This window comes from Eublepharis macularius, chromosome 11 (genome assembly GCF_028583425.1).
Source record: "Eublepharis macularius isolate TG4126 chromosome 11, MPM_Emac_v1.0, whole genome shotgun sequence".
NCBI classification, from domain to species: domain Eukaryota; kingdom Metazoa; phylum Chordata; class Lepidosauria; order Squamata; family Eublepharidae; genus Eublepharis; species Eublepharis macularius.
This window is the reverse complement of record NC_072800.1, coordinates 33826617-33847282: the sequence shown is the minus strand read 5'-3', so window position 1 is coordinate 33847282 and position 20666 is coordinate 33826617. Positions and strand designations below refer to the sequence as shown.

Sequence of the window (20666 nt, the reverse complement as noted above, 5' to 3'; positions counted from 1 at the left end):
AGTTATAAACCCTTTGTTGAACTCACCCTATGTGTGCTTGAGATCCACCTACCAAACCACTATTCTTTTGCTGTGAACTCTGCCTGCAAGCTTACTTTGCTGTGGCTAATTCCCTAATAGGCTCTGGAGCTTTACTCCCTAACTCCTTAGCCTAGGGATAGACTGGGGAGCTGATGGCAGCTTATCTGGTTTGCTATTTGCAACAGGACCTTCCGGGCAACCTGTGTCCCTTCCCTTTAGCTGGCCCAGGTCCCAGGGGTCTGGAACTCCTTGCAAAACCAGTGTCCTTGATACTCTCGTGTCTCCTTCAAAATTTACAAAATTATTAGATTAAAATGTTTTGAGGTGGCAGTTAGCATGAAATATAGAAACATAAAGCTGGAAGGTCCCCAAGACTCATCTAGTCCAACCCCCTTCACAATGCAGGAAATTCACAGCTATCTCCCCCCTCCTCAACTCCCCCAGTGGTCCCTGCTGTATGCCCAGAAGAAAGCAAAAAACTCTCCAGGATCCTTAGCCAATCTAGCCTGGAGGAAAATTCCTTCCTGACCCCAGAGTGGCAATCAGCATTACCATGGGCACATAAGAAGGGGCCACGGGAGCCAAGCAGTGGCCCTCTCATTCCTTTGTGCCCTCCTTCTCCCGATCTGCGCACGTTCATATTGAGTCACAGAATGAAGCTTGTTTGTAGAGTCTTTGGAACTTGTTAGTATTGCACACTTTTTAAAAGAAAAAATAAAATAGATAGTGGCACATTTCATTCCATCTTGGGTTCCTTGGCAAATGTGTATCATATATAATCACTTGAGTGTGATGCTTTATGCATGAGATACACAATTATCACACAGAATGCTTTTTCAATATGGATTTTATTAAGATTGAAGGAAATCTTCCTCATTTCAGACTAAATTTCTTGTTAACAGAAGGCACTTCTATCAGTTGAACAGAACTTTTCCTGCCTCCTTCGTCCCACTGCAACCCATTGATCTCTCCAAAATTCTGCTCCTGGCGGAGGGTGGGAGGACCTCAGAACCAGCAGGAGTGGCAAATGGGAGGTCTATAGCAGGAGTGAGTTCGCTGAAATCTGCCTGCCCCCTCAAGATACTTTCTGTTAACAGGAAATTTAGCCTGAATCCAATGCACAGTAGATTTAGGCACATGAAATGGGTTGTTGAGCAGAGTGGTCCTTTGCTTGAGGCTTTGGTGGTTTCTGCTGAGCTCCGTTGCCAAATAGTTTGACTGTATTTAAGCAACTACATGTATATTCAAATGTCCTCAGTGGAAGACAGAACTAAATCAAGAAGGGCTACATGATGCCACGCTATACTTTTGCTTTCCAGAAACGTTAATGTTTAATGCTTAAAAGATTCCTGCTGTAGGCATATTCAAAAATAAAAGGTTCATGCTATAATAATGCACGCTGTAAATATGGTTTGCAGTTTCTTATATAAAGTCAGAAAGTCAATTGTAACTGGCATTGGGTTATATAGAGAGGTAAATAAGACATTTCAATTTAATCTTCCTATTGGTGTCCTTCATGAAGCTGTTAGGCTTAAGCACAATTCAGTCCTTTCTCAGAAGTTGCCCAAAGCACTGGAATCAGGAATGCAGTGAGGTTAATGAATACCCTTGTCATAATGTAAGGAAGCTTTCATAGGCATGACAGTAACATTGAGATGTGGTTTGAGGCCCTGGCTTTCATGAGTGACTGGAATGAAGCCGCACACAGGACATTGGGGCCTGTTCCTCTTACAGTGGCTGCAGGCTTGTTTCTTCGATGTTGTTTGAAGCAGTGCAGGTCTTTGAGCCGTCGTCTTCAGTTGTTTGCCATTGCTTTGTGGTTTGTTGATGTCTGGCACACCCAATATTTTTAACTATTTTCTTCAAATTCTTCCTAAACTTCACTCCAATAAAGAAATAGAGGACAGGGTTGAGACAGCTGTGGAAATAAGCAACGGCTTCTGTGATGATCAGTGCATATTCATAATGGCTGCTGAGAAGGACATGCCGGTCCACAACGCGGACGAGTTTCAGCAAGTTGTATGGTGCCTGTGTACAAATAAACGTCAGGACAATTGCGAAGATTATTTTTACTGACTTGTGTTTGCGGAAACCCTTCGCTTTGAGCAAAGTGTTAATAATGGTTAAATAGCAAAGAAGCATAACAATCATGGGGCAGAAGAAGCCGAGAGACATTTGAGTGACTTCAATGGATTGTTGCATATGAAGCGTAGAGTAATTTGCACGGCACACTACTTTGTCATACTTGTCCTGTGTGCTGTATATGAACTGTGGCAGAGCAAATGCCAGGGAAACGATCCAAAGGGATATGCAGATTGTTTTGCCCCAGATTGTCCTCTTCAGTGGGCTGATGTGGACTTTGGTGGCTTGGACAATTGCAAAATACCTCTCGATAGTTACACAGGTGAGGGTCAACATGGAGCCATACAGATTCAAGGTGTAGAAGCCTCGAATGACTTGACATGCCAGAGTACCAAAGATCCACTCATGAGCTGCAGAATATGCCCAGAATGGCAGTGTACCAAGGAAGCACAAGTCCGCTGTTGCCAAGCTCACTAAAAATATGTCCGTAACTGTCTTCACTTTCTCATGGAAAACAAAAACGATGAGAACCAGTGTGTTCCCAGATACTCCAAAGATGCAGGCGAACGAGTACATGCAGATTAGGAAAACTTTGCTAAACTTTAAAAAAAACTCCTCCTCATCATTGTCTTTGTACATGGCACTGAGGTATGCATAATAATCTTCATCGGTGTCCATACCTGTAAATCACATGCATTTCAAAAAGCATTTCGTTACATGAATCCATGGCTGATAGCATGTCATGTCCCTACAGTGCTGCTAAACTCTTTATCTTACTTTTTAGGCTACACCATCAGTAGGCTTGGGCTTTGTGTGCCTTGTCTTCCAGGGAGAGGAAAGGAAGTAGATACTGTTTCCTTTGGGGACTGAATATACAGAAGAACTGAACCCACACTATTTAGACCAAGTTGCAAATAAATAGGATTCTTTATATCCAGTATTGTGGCACTTACAAATATTGAGTTGGATCCAGACTAGAGATGGGCACGAACTGGAATATGAACCAAAATTCATCACGAACCTGGCCGGTTTATGGTTCGCGAAGCAGCGGTTTGTCAGAGCCCATTTCTGATGAACCAGGATGAACTTTAGACTGGTTTGTTTGGTTCATTTTTGGTTCATCACTGCAGACAGCCTGGTGCTGATCAATCAGTTTCCTAGGCAACTGGATATGAGCTTTCTGCAGTAGAGGTGTGCACCCAGCTGCTTTTCAGCTGATGGGAGGGGAATCCCCCATGAGCTGAAAAAGCTGTGGGGTTTGAAAGGAGCAACAGTTCTCTTGCATACAAGAAAAGTGTTGCTGCTTTCAAATGCCGGCTGGAACATTAAAGTGTTTCAATATCTGTTCGGCTTCCCATGTTTGCAGAAGTTTGCTTATTCCCTGCTGGCTTTAAAAGCCAGGGAAGGGCTAAATGTTTGGTATTCCCTTCTTCCTTTGGGGTGTGCACACACACTCCCTTTTTTTCCAAAGGCAAGAAAGTGTAGCGATGTTGTAACATTGTAGCATTGCAACATTGTAGCATTACTGCACTTTCCTCCTGGCTTTAAAAGCCAGGAAAGGATTAAATAGCTGCTTTTCCCTCCCTCAAAGTCATATTTCAGGCTTTGCAAAGAGAAAAAAATCCAAACGTTTTGCTTCCAAAGGGATCAAGTTCATGAAAGTTCGTGGTTCATGAAACTGTACGAACCTTGAACCTCCCAGTTCGGGGTTTTTTTTGGTTCATGCCCATGTCTAATCCAGACAAAATTTTCTACTAATGGGGCAATTTTTCCCTTCCCTCTAAAGACCCCCGATTTTCCATTCACACTGGTCCTGAGGACCCCTTGTCCTCCAGGAGCAGCATTTTGTGGAGATTAGTGGTCTGCAGCAGGGTTGGGGAGGCAGGAAATTGTCTTGTGCTGATGGAGGTGTCTTCCGTTAAAGGAAATTTTCATCTGGCTCCAACCCATTCTCATTAGCTGTAGCAGCAACTCAATTGGCTTACCTTGAACTAGCAGATTCTGACCTGACTCAAACCTGTGATTTATATACATATTCAAGGGGTATATACCGAAATGAATTTAATGAAGGAAGGCCACAAGCTCTGGAAAGGTCATTGTCTCTGATCTCATCTCCCTTCCATTGTGATTGTATATGATTGTATAACAAACAATAGAGTGCTTGTCTCTGTGCTGCTATGGGTTTTTTCATGGTTTCGTGGATATGCCTGATCTAGTATAGTCAGGAAAGGGATGACTATATCTCATGTTTTGGCAAAAGTTGAAGTTTCAGGACAATTCTGAAATCATATCCCATGACTAAGTCCCCTTCAGAGCTTGTGGCTCAGTGCTTGAGCATCTCCTTTTCATGCAGAAGATCTCAGGTTCAATCCCTGCCATCTCCATTTAAAAGGAGGTGATTTGAAAGACCTCCACCTAAAACCCTGGAGAGCTTCTGCCAGACTGAGTAGACAGTAGTGTCCTTGAGAGACCTTTGGTCTGATTCACTGTTCATGTGTCCAGAGGATGAGGTGATTTGAACCATAGTGAGGTTTAGGGTATTAACATTATGAATTTTGATATTTTTATACATCTCTCCAGTATTCATGTGTTCGTTCATCAATACAGCACAGGGATATTAATCAGTTGCCATACTTTCTGAGGTGTTACATGGCACCATGTGGAGGCTGGTAGTTAAGCTGAAGATGCTGGTGGCCACAGCAAAGAACAGAGAAAAAATAATGTGTGAGCAATTCTGATAGAAGGAATGGGGAGAAAGAGTTCATGGAGTTTGAATCAAACCAAATCTCATATTTATCAGCATCCTGTCTTTGACTCAAGAGCAGATACTGATATCAGTCCTTCCTACCACTTGCGTCACAGCATTTTTGTTAATTCCTATCTGCAAATTCAGTTCTATGTATGCTTGACTTCTTTTTTTAAAATCAGGATATTAGTCCAGTGGAACCTTAGAGACCAACAAGAGTTTTCAGAGTGTAAGCTTTTAAGAGTAGAGCTCCCTTATCTCTTGGTGTCTAGAGAGGGAAGCTCTGACCCTTGAAAGCTTACACTCTGAAAATCTTGTCAGTATCTATGGGCCAAGCTAGAAATGACGAATTACACTTGAATGGCAAGTGAACAGACTCGATCGAGTGGAGCGCAGGTGGAGCGCAAGTGAACAGGGAGGAATACATGTGAGTCTGTTCACTTGCCATTCAAGTGTAATTGGTCACTTCTAGCTTGGCCCCAAGGTGCCGCTGGACTAAAGTCCTGATTTTACATAAAGAACTGTCAAGCATATATAGATCTGAATCTGCTGATATGAATTAACAACTAGATTGCAGCCTCTCTGGATCATGCATGTTTGTGTAAATTTGTTTATCCTGCAAACTGTGCAATCTTGGAGGGGAGCAAGGAGATATGCAAAGAGCAGAAACTCTACCTTATGAATGCCAGCACCTCACCATTCAGCCCCACCCCTTCCCAGTAAGGTAGTAGTCAACTAACATATTTTAACTTCAGCTTCTGCTCCAAAGTCATGCTCCCATGTCTCCTTCTTGAAACTGATGTTGGGGAGAAATTACGAGAGGAGATGTAGTTGTATGATTGGACTTGGTTTGGAGGAATATTCATAACAAGATTGTTTTCAAAAGGCTTGGAGAAAAGTTGTAATGAAAAACTGCTAATCTCTTCTGTTTCTAAATAATATTACAAAAAGATCATAATTAAAAGGCCGTTGCAATCAAGAAACCTATGGCAGTATTGAGTAAAACAGCCTTACTTCACAAGGTGTGCCGGGAAGAAGCCAGAGGTGGTCCAAGAAGTGGTTTCTCTTGGAGTCTGAAACAAAAACGCATGTCTCAAACGGAGCTATAGCATGACACATAATAACAGAGTAATAGGTATATTAAAAACTTAGAATAGTAATCTAATTGTAGCTCAACAGAGTAGCCAAAGTAGCCAATTAGAAGGGAATTTGAATGGTCTTTGGGGCAGTGGAGGGGAATAGTGTTTTGCATTCATGATTGTACTTTGAGTCTGTGAACTCTGCTGGTTCTCCCTATTGGGCAACTGAGAAGGGCCCTCATTTGCAAGGGAAGAACCCTTTTATGCAGACTGTAGAGTTATAGCAAGAAGAGAAGGGGGGGGGATATGGCTCAGTGGTAGAGCATCATCCTGACACACAGGAAAACCCAAAGTGTGGAGTGTGGATTGAAGGTGTATCCGACAACCTTGACACCCCTCTACACACATTTTTGAGGGAGATAGCGGCAGTCCCGAGATGCGTAGCAGGTACTGCACTTAGGGTGGAATTCGCCCAACCCTCAATTGAGAAGAGAGCATGGATTACAGCCCTTAAGTTGTTCTTGAACAAGGAAATTTACAAGGACAATTCAGGGAAAGTAGGTTTTGCACATTTGATCTCGCAGGATACCTATAAGAGTAGCCGAACTAATTTAATTAACCAGAAACTAAAAATTCTGGATATTGATATAACATCTGTACAGACAAATGAGGCCCTCAGAGTTATAAAATTAAAACTAAAGGATCTCGATTACAGCAGTACTCTCCAGGGAGCCAGACGTACATGTTCGGGCTTATCCCTGGGACTTTCACCCCCAGAGACTATTCCATCTTACTGCTATTCTTTAAAGATTCCAGCTCAACGCAGAGCCTTCACATTGGCTAGACTTAACTCTTTCCCCTCTAAAGTGCTTTCTGGTCATTTCTCTGGACTCCCTTATTCTGAACGAGCTTGTGACTGTGGACAAGGAAAGTTAGAGACTTTGGATCATATAATATTTTTTTGCCCTAAGTAGAGTAAGGAAAGAGAGAGATTTATTATTCCTATTATGTTAAAAGAAAAGCTTCCCTTCCTTCCTTGGGCAATCTCAGTGTTATTGTCTGATAACTTTCCTGATAATCAAACCTCTGCCATAGTGGCTTCCTTTTTAGCCACGGTGATAAAGAAACAAGATTTTCATGAGTTTAGATAGTTTAAAGTGATAATGACGAGTTATGTCTATGTGAATTGGGTATGTTCAAGTGTACAGTTCATATTTTGTTGGTGTTTGTATGGCTTATGGCTTCGGCCGGAAAAGCAATAAACATATTATTATAGAAAAACCCAAAGTCAAAGACCAGCATATCCATTTAAACAGACTAGGCAGCAGGTAATGCAAAAGACTTCTGCCTGAGACCCTGGAAAGCCACTGCTAGTCAGAGCAGATGATGCTAACCTTGAGAGGCCAATGGTCAGTAGAGGGCAGCTTGATATGACATATAACCCACAAACTAGAAATAAAATTGTTGTGCAAATGCTTTGAGACAGGACATCATGTTTTTGATTTTGGTTTATTTGGTTGCTTCATTATTCAGTGCTATGAAAACATGAGGCCAAGGACAGACATGCATGGCTGGGCATTCAGGTTTGGCGGCAGGCAGACTAAACTGGGATCAGGAAGAGTAAGGAGCAGGGCTGGAAGAATAAGGACCACTGACTCAGGTCTGGAGAAAACACACAAGACGAAAAAGTAGGGCAATGGGGATCCAGGAAGAGGAACAAGTCACTTGCATCCCAGCCACAGAGAAGGGCCTATGATCAATGAAAAACTGTCTGCTAATGTTTTTATTTCTTAGAAAATCCAGCCAAAGCACTATAGAGGTGAATGTTTTATTTCTCAGAAAATCCAGTCAAATCAACACTATAGAGGTGACAGCGTTTCATTTTCCTAACAATGCCTTCTGTGGTGAATGCTGTGGCTTTTTTTGTTTGTTTGTTTCATGTCTAGTTTCTAGTATAAGTGCCAGAAGGACAAATTAAAGCACCTATCCAGATCACAAAGGAGGGGTAAGCAATGGTGTAGTGGGAAGAAAAACCGTCATAGAGTGACAAAAAGGACATCACTGCCAATGTATAATATTTCACCCAATTTGTTAATGAAGTTAGTAGTATCCTGAACGTATGATGGTCTCATATGGACAAATGGTCTACGAGAAAAGCCACCATATTTAGAAATAGGTTCCAGGAGTGAGTCATTGCTTGAAACAATGGGTCTCCCTGGAGAGGAAGAGATATTCTTGTGAATTTTAAGTGAGATGTTACACCCAAAAAAAGAATGGTGTTCTGAGAGACAGGTTATTTAAAAACTGACCCCTACATGAAGAAAGATAACCCATAATTCCACCCTTTCCCAACCAAACCTTGATCTCATTCTGAATACATTTAACAGAGTCTAAGAATGTCTGATTCATAATCCTGTCAATTCTATGACAGTTGCACCCCCTATATTTGCTTTATAATAATGTGATGATCTTGGGCTAAGCTATTGGATGCCATGTTTTCTATGTTAACTTAGAATTGTCCCTATAGGTTTGGTGTTGTTTTCTCATCATTCTAGTTTTGAAGTAACTTATTTTCAAAGCCCTGGATGGAAGGTGGAATTGGACCTGGGGGTATAAAATATAATGCTGAATGAAAGGGGGTGGAATAGATATGTGTGTGGTATCTCTAAAAAATACCTTTAATCTTAAAATTCTAATACATTTGAAAATATATAACCATAAATCCAAGGAAGGAGTTGTCACAAAAGCAAACTTCAAGTTTAAAACATGCTTTTGGTTAGAATCCTGTCAGACAAATTATACCTCCAACAAAACAGGTCACAGAGGTCAAGTCTTCCCCTGGCGTTCCTTCTATATCAGTGGCATTCGGAGATTTAATGCCTCAGGATCTAGAAGTTCCTTTTAGTCATCATAGCTAGTAGCAAATGCTGAACTTATGCTCCATGAATCTGTCCAATTCTCTTTTCAAGACATTGATGCTTAGTGGCCATCACTACACCTACAGGCAGTGAATTCCACAGTTAATTTCCTGTTGAGTATAGAAGTACATCTTTTTGTTTGTTCTGAATTAGCTTCATGGACCAGGACTCCAAACCTGGATCCTCACATTTTATCAGATCCTTTTATCGTGTCATAAGCTGGAACAGTGATGCTGAATAGCTATCATCCAAATGATGGCTAACCCGTGTGGAATAGTGACTGGGTATGGATTTCAGAGACGCACCCCCCCTCCCCCATCAAATCCAAACTGAGCTACAGAATTCACAGGGTGGCCTTGTATTCATCATCAACAGTGAATCACAATTGCTGTGCCAAGTGAAGGGGAGTAGGAGACCATGTACACCTCCATCAGCTCTGGAGGAAGGATGGGATACAAGTATTTATTTTAAAAGTAGTTTCTTACTAACAGGGTTAGTTAATTCTACTAAGTACTCTACCAAGGGGGGCCCCAGCCAGATTGGCCTTTATCTGTGGTTTAATTATCCTGAATTTTCTCTGGGGAATGTTTCAGATGGGTAGCCGTATTGGTCTGCAGTAAACGACTAAGGCTCAAGCCCAGTAGCACCTTAAAGACCAACAAAGAGTTGGTCTTTAAGGGAGCTTGATTCTTGTTTAGGCTTGAACCTTACTCATCTGAAGAATGTGTCAGGGCCAAGCTAGAAGTGATGAAATACACTTGAATGGCAAGTGAACAGACTCACATGTATTCCTCCCTGTTCACTTGCACTACACATAATTGTGTAGAGCGCAAGTGAAGTACAAGTGAACAGGGAGGAATACATGTGAGTCTGTTCACTTGCCATTCAAGTGTAATTCGTCACTTCTAGCTTGGCTCTTAGTCTTTGTATTGTATAAAACAGGGAAGGAGGACTGGATTCCTACTTTGAGGAGAATTAAGAGTAGTAGTAGCTTAGCCAGCATGAGAAGCTATTTATTGCATTGCACAATATTGTAGTGACAGGCAGTAGCAAGGGAACAAATATACCCATGTGTGGATTTGTATGGAGTTCAGCATGGGCAGATGCAAAAGTACAGATGTGACTAGAATACATGGCTCCAACAAATGCTCCAAATGTCCTGTGCCTTCTGACCACACTTTATTTAATTAAGCATTCTCAGGTAAGCATTTGCATAGCAAGAAAACAAACAGTGTCATGGTTGTTGTGGATTTTCCGGGCTGTATAGCCGTGGTTTTGGTACAGCCTGGAAAATCCCACAACAACCATCATTCTCCGGCTGTGAAAGCCTTCGACAAAACAGTGTCATATTTCTTATTTGAAAGATGCATGGGAAGTATAAATATAAAAATGCGGAATCAAAGAAAAATGAAAGAAATTCCCTATTTGAAACACAACAAACTGGTTAGAAGTACCAACTAGGTCTTGCAAAGACTTCTTCTGTCTATCCTGTGAATGCATTATCATTTTCAGTTTGAAGCAAGAATGAGATAGGCACTTACCTTGAAATGAGGGGAGAAGTTGTGTGACTACATATCTAGCATAGTCTGATGCTGGAGGCAGCATTTGGTATTTATAAGAATTATCATCTCTGGAGTTTCCTGTTTTGTTTTTTTTAATAGCAAAAGACGAGCAGGGTGGAGGTGGGAGGGAGCCCAAAATTTTGTTGCCACTACCAGAAGACTAAAAACTAATTTGTAATTTGAACAGAATACCCATAGTGGAGATACACATACAAACACACACACACATTCATGATGGTATCATGTATATGATCGATTAATTATACCTACGTATATTGCTCCACAATTGCAACAATATGAATAAATTACACTGAAAGACAGCTTGAACAAGAATGTTTTTACGTTTATCATCTCAAGGGTTTCCTATTTTTTACATGGTATCGTTTTTTACATGATAGAAGTTTATAAAATTATGCATAGGATAGACAAAGTTAGCCAAGAAAACCTCTCCTGCCCCCGTAATACTAGAATTTAGGGTCACCCAATTAAGTTGATGGGTAATAATGTCTGTCTGTCTGTCTAGTACTGCTCATACAGCTATTGCCTTCAGCAGAAATTAAAATGGGAAGAACCTTACTTGATATCACGTTTCCGATGTTTAATTATTTCCCCTATATATTTTGCCACCGAAAGAGTAATGGAATCATTTGTATACAATGGTAACCATGTCACCTGGGCTCTCATATTAGGAGGTTCCATATTTTTAATTAGAAGGATGATTAAGCTAGCCCTCGACTCATTTAATATGGGACACTCTATAATCATATGTTTAGTGGTTTCAGTTTTATCATATGGGCATCTGCACGTTCTGTTAGAATATGGTACTTTGTTGTATCTACCCTCCAAAACTGCTGAGGGAAGGGCATTCATTCTTGATCGATGAGCACTAGATATACCAAAGAAAACAAGAAATATTTCTTCACTCAGTAGGTAATGGAAAGTGCAATCCTAAGGGGCATGATTGCAGAGGTGTCCAGTTGCCTGCATACCTAAGGACTTTCCACAGGGCGAGACACCAACAGATGAATCTAGCCAGCCATGGGCAGCAGAGCAAGCTCTCCAGTCTCCATAGAAACATCAGCTGCACCCGCCAATCACACAATAGCTCCATGAGTGGCAGCTACAGGCGGAGCCAGTCTCCAGTTGTGAATGTAGCTGCTACCTCTCAATGTCACACACACCCCGGAAAGCCAGAAGAAAGGGTGGAAAGACCCCACAACTACGGCACCCCAACAGAGGTCCTTGGCTCAAGTCACTTCCTCCCCAGCCTGGAAGAGAGACACACCCCAGCAGCAGACAGGTCACCTACTCCATTGCTGATGAGGGCCAGACTGGCAGTAAAAGCGCTACCCACTTGCAAATACACCTGCTCTGAGCCACATACCCCCTTTCTCTGGAAACGTAAGAACAGAGGCTTGAACTCTCATCCTCCAGCACACAGGACCAGCCCCCTAATCCCAGAGCCAGTAGAGGCGGTTCCAAAGAGACATGCCAGCAGGGACTAGACACACCACTGCAACTGTGATGTCACCTCCAGCTATATGGAGGAGACCAGAGAATATCACACAGATCAGCATGGCTTGGTGCAGAAGCACTGGGATAGCATAGCTGGGGCTCCTGGTTCAAATCTCACTTGGGAAGAAGGGAGAGAGAGGCTAAAGCCCCAGGTCTGGATCCCCCCTCCCCCATACAAATAGCAAAAGGGAGAGGAAGATGACCCAATTGGTGGGCCACCCAATTTTGGCCAGGATGTGGCTCCACAATTTCTCCTCTGCTGCACTCATGGTAGTAGCATCCTAGCATCCACCTTGGATGCCTCCCATGCACTAACAACATGTGTGGCTTATCAGATGCCAGCAGTACTGAGGAAGACTGTGGGACCCCTTCAGAGACCACTCCCCGCCCACTCTGAACAGCCACACACTGTCTTGGACACCCCTTCAAGTTTCACCCAGCCCCCTGCAGAATGTGCAAGCGGGGGGAAGGGGTGTGGACCACTGCTCTGTTGTGCAGCAGAATAAAACAGGTCCAGCAACACCCAGAAGTGTTCAATGCCTTTTCCTTTCTGCTCTGCATCCAACCCATTGAGATCAGCTTGCTATTAAAAATCAGTTTTGCTCCTATTGGTTCTGCCTCTTATTTTAGGAGCAGGATGTTCAATCTCTGTGGCTCACCTATGCAGGGGGAGGGCTTCAACAAGCCCATGGGTACAGTTATAGGACCCGCCGAAACTTGCAGCTTCACAGTTTTCTCTTTGCTGGGCCTCCCAGTAGGCATGATTTCCTGTTTCTAGAACATATTACTATACTGGCATTTCTGCACTGCAGCAGTGCGCTGGGATCAGAGGGAACTTCAGGGCTCCTAGAAATGGGAGCATGTGGTGCTTTTCCTGCCATGGAGACGATGTAAAAATCACCTGTTGAACTTCTAACTTACATGTCACTTTTAAACACACAAGAGCCCTGTACAAAAGCAAATGAGACAACTGTTTAAAGATACTTTTTTTCCTCATGTGAAAACACTGATAGGGCCAGTTCTCACAATTTTGAATATAAAGACTATGTGCACAATGGGCCAGCAGCAAGCCTGCTCATGTGTTCCTCACTGCATGCCTGACTAATGTGTGATATCACAACGTGTCTATATAGGCCCAAGGCCCATGATCTTTCTATCTCAGAAAAGTTTGGGGATAGACATACATTATATTGATGCTTCTTAATTATTTAATGGAAGGAAGCTGCCTAGCAGTATCTTCTTGGCAATTCCTCTCCAGCGGTGTTTATTATTGTGCCATTATTCTCATAAACCGTGGGGTCTTTTTGATAATGCAACACATTTACTGTTGTTTCCCAATAAAGTGGGTGGAAAAAAATCAAGAGAATCTGCTGTCACCAGCCAGGGAAATTTAGCTTGTGCCTTCAGTATCACTATTGCCTAGTTCTTATCAAGGTGACTGAGTGTTCCTACATCTCCTCCACCCACACATAAATCCCCACCTATAGAAAATGTAGGAAGTCAGGGGAAACATTTTCGTTTAGTCTTCTCTCTGACATTCTAGCTATCTGTAGAGGTAACCTTTTCTGGATAGATAAACCTTACATCTTCTGCAATCCCACTGCAGTCTGGAGTGGTTTAGCCTCCACCCCCCAGCTTTACCACCTCATTGAAAATTAAGCCAAAGATATACCACAATGCTGACCTACTTTGCTTATTTAGTTATCACATTTTGACAAGACTCGTTTGATCTTTTCTTGTAATACTTACTGTGGTTTTTTTAAAAAAGCCCACAGCTTATGTCTGACTCTGTTCATTGTCATTTTTTTTTCTTGCTTGAACTTGACATTTCCGAGAAATGGTAATATTGCTTGCCTAGACAGAAAATTTCTTGGAATGTGTGAAAGAAGTCTAAATACCTAACCAGTCTTGAAAGGATTCATTTCCCAAAGGCTGAGTCAGTAAAAACAATGTGAATGGTAAATAAATCATTATTGGCTATCTGATGAACACTGAAGGGGGAAAAACAGCATAGTCAGCTTCTGGCTGACAGATAATTTAGAAAGTAGGTGGCTACCATGAAATCTTCCAATGCTGATTAGAGATGGGCATGAACAGCAATATGAACAAAAAAAAGCCACGAACAGCTCAATCTGCTGTTTGCGAACAAGCTGTTTGCGAGGCCCCATTCTAAACAGACAGGCGGTCGTTGCAAGCCTCGTTCGTTGCTGTTTGTCAAGCCAGATGGTCTGGCACCTGCAATCAATTCCCATGGCAACTTAGGCAGGGATTGTCTGAACTCTGTCTGAACTCCTGCTGTTGCCCTGGAAACCCCAATCTAAGCCCAATTTAGCTTGATAGGCAGGTCTTCCTTTCAAGTGTGGAGCTTCAAATTTGTTACAAGGAAGCAAAGAGCAGGGGGGAGTGGGGCTCCTAGCTCTGGTTTTGCAGACAGTGAGGGAAAGACAGTTGCTGTTGGCGTTTTGAGAGAGAGACCGGGAGAGTACATTGGAGCTTGAATTTTCTTTGTGTGTGATGGGATAGGGATCTACTCCTTCAAGTTCCAGGGCTGCTGCCAGGCTCTGGGCCAAGCTATTATTTATTATTGGTACCTTTCCTGGTGCCTGCTCACGTCAGGTTTCTGGGAGTGGTGCAATTGGGATCTTGCCTTGGATGATGGCTGGAGAAGAGCCTGCTAGCCCCTACGAACAGCCAACAGCATGAAGAAACATCGCCGCCTTGTCCGGGTTGAGTGATTTAAGTGCTTAAGGGTGTTCCCCATGGGGGCTTTGAAATAGACTCCTGAAGAAGCAAGCGCGAAATCTGCTTGCAGCCGGCCACAGATTGAGGGTTATGCAGGAATGAGGTTTACTGCTGCTTTTACAACTGACCTCATTATTGTTATACAGGAGAAGGTTACGCAGAAATGAGATTTACTGCTGCCTTTACAAACTCACCCCACGAGAGTTTTGCAGGGGTGAGGTTGACTGCGGTTTTTATAACTCACCTCATGGCAGGAAAGCCTTTCTACTTTATATTTATGAATGTATAAGAAAGAAAATCTGGAAAGAAAGTAAAAAACTGTTTCATCAAGGATTTACCTGGAAGTTATGGACTATTTGGAGAATGCTCATATATGAAATGTTGTCTTGTATGGACTTGTATGGACATTTGTGAATGGATATTTATGAATTTGTTATATTGTGGGAATATTTATGAATTGTCAGCACTTTGCACTTTCAATTGCACTTGTAAATTGACTCATTGTATTATAAATGGTATGAAATTGATTCTTTTGGCCCCTACGAACAGCCAACCACGAACATGTTTGTGAACAGGACCATGTTCGTGGTTGTTCGTGAGTCCCTGTTCGTGGACGGCAACGAACAACGAACATCATGTTTGGGGTTTTTTCTGTTTGTGCCCATCTCTAATGCTGATACTGAATATAAAATAGTCACTGGAAATTTACACATCCAGAGAATATTGAAAGAAAATTACCCATCAAAAGAGTCGCAGAGGAGAGTTTTGAAGAGAATTTGGGGACAGGATCGTTTCAGCACTACCCTTCAGGTTCTAACATATGTTCAGGTGGGATGGTACTGAAACAGTACAGGAGGGGATACTGCAAGGCCTCTCTTTTTACTGAACACAGCCTGTAGTGCAAACCAGGGCTTTTTCCGCATGGAGCTTTTTCATCAATTCTGGTGCCGTACTGCATCGATTTCACTCCAGACTTATGCATATACAGTCAAAATACACCGATTCAGTCTCCAAACTGCTTCCTGACTTTTTTTCCATTCCACATGCTCAGCATTTTTTCATTCTGCATTCACCAAAAATCCAGGTTAACAATCAGCAAAAAAAAAAGAAAATCTCCACTGAGAATCTAATCCTAGTCTAGCTAATAAAGGGAATTTTGATTATAATCTAGGAATTCTAACCTGCCTTTCTGGCAACCAATGTTCAAATAAATTCTAAGATGTAGCAGGTAGATGTGTACAGATATGTATGGGAATCAGTGACTAGAGATTGCAGTGTATAACTTTGCAAAATAGTTGTTTATGGTCTCTTTTTCTCTTCTCCTCCCCAGCAACAGCACCTATAATTCTTCTATCTTTGATGAATCTGAAGAACTGCAAATGGCCCAAGATGCAGAGATCTGCTTGCTAAAGTCAGGAGAACTGATGTAAGTTAAACCCATTGCTTGGTCTTTTGTATCCTGCATACATGAGCAGGACTCCACTGGGCTGCTTAGGGTTGTTGATGGCAAAATCTCTAATCCTAAAAGCAGCAAAACTGGAGATCGTTCAGATAATACAGAATTCATCAGCTATATTATCTCCCTTTTTAGAAGTAAGTCAGTTTTTATTCTTAGTGCCTTGTATGTCTCAGTTATTTATTTACTTCATTTGTAGTCCATCTTTCCCACTGAGATTCAAGGCAGATTACAAAGTATTGCAATCAAACATACAAAAAGTACCCTGTCTAAGGCATGTCATACGAATAATACAGAATATGGTTACAAAGGCAGAAAACAATGCAGTAAAAGCAAGGTGATGTATGCAGTCAGCATTGTAATAAACTGTAATCCTATTTCTTTATAAAAGGATCCTCCTGAGCTGTTCCATTATGCAACAATTGTAAATCCTTTATAAAAATGCCCTCCTGAACCTTGCAGTTTTGTATATCCTGTGAAATTGCCATCGGTTATTGGCAGGATGAGTTGTAGCTCTGACAGGAAAAACAGAAGAACAAAAAAATCGAACCTTAACTTCTACCTCACCCTTAGAATGTGATTCAATAAACTGTTTACATTGGTGTAGCCCAACGACTTCCATGTGTTACTACTGCTTAATGGTACAGGGATGTAGGCAGGAGTGTGCACTGCAAAAAAAAATCGGAATTTTTTGGATTAAGTATCCGGAATACCATATATATTTGCTATTCCCAATATTCGGGTCCAAAAATACTGGTATAGTACTTCGATTCAGGTTTTATACGGAATTCCGAATATATTCAGCTCCATTATTCCCTATGGAGGAACCTTTCTGGGGCACTGGAGGGGCCATTTTTCAATGACACCAACATTGCAGGGACCCTAGTTCTGCCTGTCCTCTAAAGACCCCCCAAGTGTTAAGCAAATTGGAACAAAGGGTCCAAATCTACAGGCCTCTGAACAAGGTGCCCCCAACTACTCTCCATTGTTTCCTGTGGGAGGAAATAATCCAGGGCTTTCTCCAGGACACAGGAAGCCTCAGCCAAACACACAGCAGCAATCACTGACCAAAAGCCTCCCAATGCAAACAGAACCAGGAAAGCGCAGTAGAACCAACGTCAAACCAGAGAATCCCAGCAGAACCAAACAGAAGCACCAAGGGACACTGTTACAAGCCCAACAGAACCAGTGTCACTCACAGATACCTGACAGAACCCAAGGCCAATGTAAGCCCAACAGAACCAACATCAAACCAGAGAATCCCAGCAGAAGCAAACTGAAGCACCAAGGGACACTGTTACAAGCCCAACAGAACCAATGTCAAACCAGAGAATCCCAGCAGCCAGCCTGGCAAGCCAGTAGTACAAAGGCAGCCAGCCACACCTAGCAACGGCATATGGCAAGCAAGCAACACAGACAACACACAGTAACACTGCCTTCCTCCCCCCTCCCCTCCTTCTGTTGCCTGCGAAACATGCAAAGGGGGGAAAATATGCTGCAGCAACCTTTAAAATGTGATTCCTAGATTTTCCCAAATATATTTGGATTTATTGTCGAAGGCTTTCACGGCCGGAGAACGATGGTTGTTGTGGGTTTTCCGGGCTGTATTGCCGTGGTCTTGGCAACTACTTTGTCAGACTGCACAGGGAAGCCATTGAAATTCACAAGCATAAGCAAAACTTCAACAGGAAAGAAGAAACCTTAAGAATGAACCGAGCATGGTTGCCAGTTCTGAAAAACACCAGGCTAACAAAACATTCTATCCTTGACAATAGCCCTGCAGAGAAGATTAGCACATCAAGTACCAATCCATATGCAAAAGAACCTCCTCAGGATACAGTGAAGCCTCCCGCCATTAGCATTCCACACCCTGGGAAACTCTTACAGGATGACTCAGCTCAACCCCACCCCTCCTGAGTAGATACAAATGACCTACATCTTTTCCACACTGTGACACTGAGAGATCTCTGTCTTTTGGTGCTACACCTCTGAAGATGCCAGCCACAGCTGCTGGCGAAACGTCAGGAACTACAATGCCAAGACCACGGCAATACAGCCCGGAAAACCCACAACAACCATATATTTGGATTATTCGGGAATGTAAATACCAGCTTATTCAAATGTACCAGAATAATACCAAAAAAGTTATTATTTGGGTATACTTTTAAACCAGGTATACAGAATTGTACATCCCTGGTGGCAGACAGAAGAAAAGTACCAGTTCTATACATAGATGTACAAGCCCTTGCTCAAGCCATGTGCAAAGTTAGATATGTTACACGGGCTTCCACCTGCGAAAACCATTCTCTGGTTATGTGTCAGACTGTGGCTTATTAAAAGTTGCAATCCAGACTATCTCTTGCAATTAGACATGAGTCCATTGGTTTCAAAAGATTTTACTGAATATAAACAACCATTATAGTCCACTGGCCAAGATGCAATATCCTGGCTGGTACACGGGTATTGTTGCGAATGAAGGTAAAGGTTAAGGTACAGAATAGCATAGCCCAGCAATTCCCATCCTCCCCCCACAGTTCTCAAAACAAGCGGCTTGAAGCTGAGAGAGTGAAACTTTCCCAAGGCTGGAAAGACTGTAGTCAAAACATTCCTCTTCTTTGAGATAAGTGTTGCTGGACTGCTTGTCACCTGCAAAAGAAGAGCTTGAAACACTGACAGGATTAAAATGGAGTCTCTTTGGTTAGATCACACAAGAAACTTATGTCAGAACTGACATTTCTGCCCCCTCTAAAATGTTCTTCCCCCTGGTTTGGTTTATGGTCTCTTTTTCTCTTCTCCTCCCCAGCAACAGCACCTATAATTCTTCTATCTTTGATGAATCTGAAGAACTGCAAATGGCCCAAGATGCAGAGATCTGCTTGCTAAAGTCAGGAGAACTGATGTAAGTTAAACCCATTGCTTGGTCTTTTGTATCCTGCATACATGAGCAGGACTCCACTGGGCTGCTTAGGGTTGTTGATGGCAAAATCTCTAATCCTAAAAGCAGCAAAACTGGAGATCGTTCAGATAATACAGAATTCATCAGCTATATTATCTCCCTTTTTAGAAGTAAGTCAGTTTTTATTCTTAGTGCCTTGTATGTCTCAGTTATTTATTTACTTCATTTGTAGTCCATCTTTCCCACTGAGATTCAAGGCAGATTACAAAGTATTGCAATCAAACATACAAAAAGTACCCTGTCTAAGGCATGTCATACGAATAATACAGAATATGGTTACAAAGGCAGAAAACAATGCAGTAAAAGCAAGGTGATGTATGCAGTCAGCATTGTAATAAACTGTAATCCTATTTCTTTATAAAAGGATCCTCCTGAGCTGTTCCATTATGCAACAATTGTAAATCCTTTATAAAAATGCCCTCCTGAACCTTGCAGTTTTGTATATCCTGTGAAATTGCCATCGGTTATTGGCAGGATGAGTTGTAGCTCTGACAGGAAAAACAGAAGAACAAAAAAATCGAACCTTAACTTCTACCTCACCCTTAGAATGTGATTCAATAAACTGTTTACATTGGTGTAGCCCAACGACTTCCATGTGTTACTACTGCTTAATGGTACAGGGATGTAGGCAGGAGTGTGCACTGCAAAAAAAAATCGGAATTTTTTGGATTAAGTATCCGGAATACCATATATATTTGCTATTCCCAATATTCGGGTCCAAAAATACTGGTATAGTACTTCGATTCAGGTTTTATACGGAATTCCGAATATATTCAGCTCCATTATTCCCTATGGAGGAACCTTTCTGGGGCACTGGAGGGGCCATTTTTCAATGACACCAACATTGCAGGGACCCTAGTTCTGCCTGTCCTCTAAAGACCCCCCAAGTGTTAAGCAAATTGGAACAAAGGGTCCAAATCTACAGGCCTCTGAACAAGGTGCCCCCAACTACTCTCCATTGTTTCCTGTGGGAGGAAATAATCCAGGGCTTTCTCCAGGACACAGGAAGCCTCAGCCAAACACACAGCAGCAATCACTGACCAAAAGCCTCCCAATGCAAACAGAACCAGGAAAGCGCAGTAGAACCAACGTCAAACCAGAGAATCCCAGCAGAACCAAACAGAAGCACCAAGGGACACTGTTACAAGCCCAACAGAACCAGTGTCACTCACAGATACCTGACAGAACCCAAGGCCAATGTAAGCCCAACAGAACCAACATCAAACCAGAGAATCCCAGCAGAAGCAAACTGAAGCACCAAGGGACACTGTTACAAGCCCAACAGAACCAATGTCAAACCAGAGAATCCCAGCAGCCAGCCTGGCAAGCCAGTAGTACAAAGGCAGCCAGCCACACCTAGCAACGGCATATGGCAAGCAAGCAACACAGACAACACACAGTAACACTGCCTTCCTCCCCCCTCCCCTCCTTCTGTTGCCTGCGAAACATGCAAAGGGGGGAAAATATGCTGCAGCAACCTTTAAAATGTGATTCCTAGATTTTCCCAAATATATTTGGATTTATTGTCGAAGGCTTTCACGGCCGGAGAACGATGGTTGTTGTGGGTTTTCCGGGCTGTATTGCCGTGG

The 20666-nt window shown here is 42.4% G+C and overlaps 2 protein-coding genes across 4 annotated transcripts in view; one reads left to right on the top strand and one right to left on the bottom strand.

The window, feature by feature from the left end:
- FYCO1 (FYVE and coiled-coil domain autophagy adaptor 1) overlaps positions 1-20666 on the top strand; it is an 80217-nt gene that overhangs the window by 44790 nt on the left and 14761 nt on the right. For all 3 annotated transcript variants that reach the window (XM_054991171.1, XM_054991172.1, XM_054991170.1), the window contains exons 15-16: positions 15996-16091; positions 18925-19020. In XM_054991171.1, coding sequence (XP_054847146.1) covers positions 15996-16091; positions 18925-19020 — 192 coding nt within the window. The remainder of the gene's footprint in view (positions 1-15995; positions 16092-18924; positions 19021-20666) is intronic.
- Positions 915-5917, bottom strand: CXCR6 (C-X-C motif chemokine receptor 6). The gene is made up of 2 exons (XM_054991173.1): positions 5864-5917; positions 915-2783 (listed from the first exon to the last, which is right to left on the bottom strand). Exon 2 carries the CDS (start codon positions 2779-2781, stop codon positions 1750-1752), a length of 1032 nt encoding a protein of 343 aa, XP_054847148.1. The 5' UTR covers positions 2782-2783; positions 5864-5917; the 3' UTR covers positions 915-1749.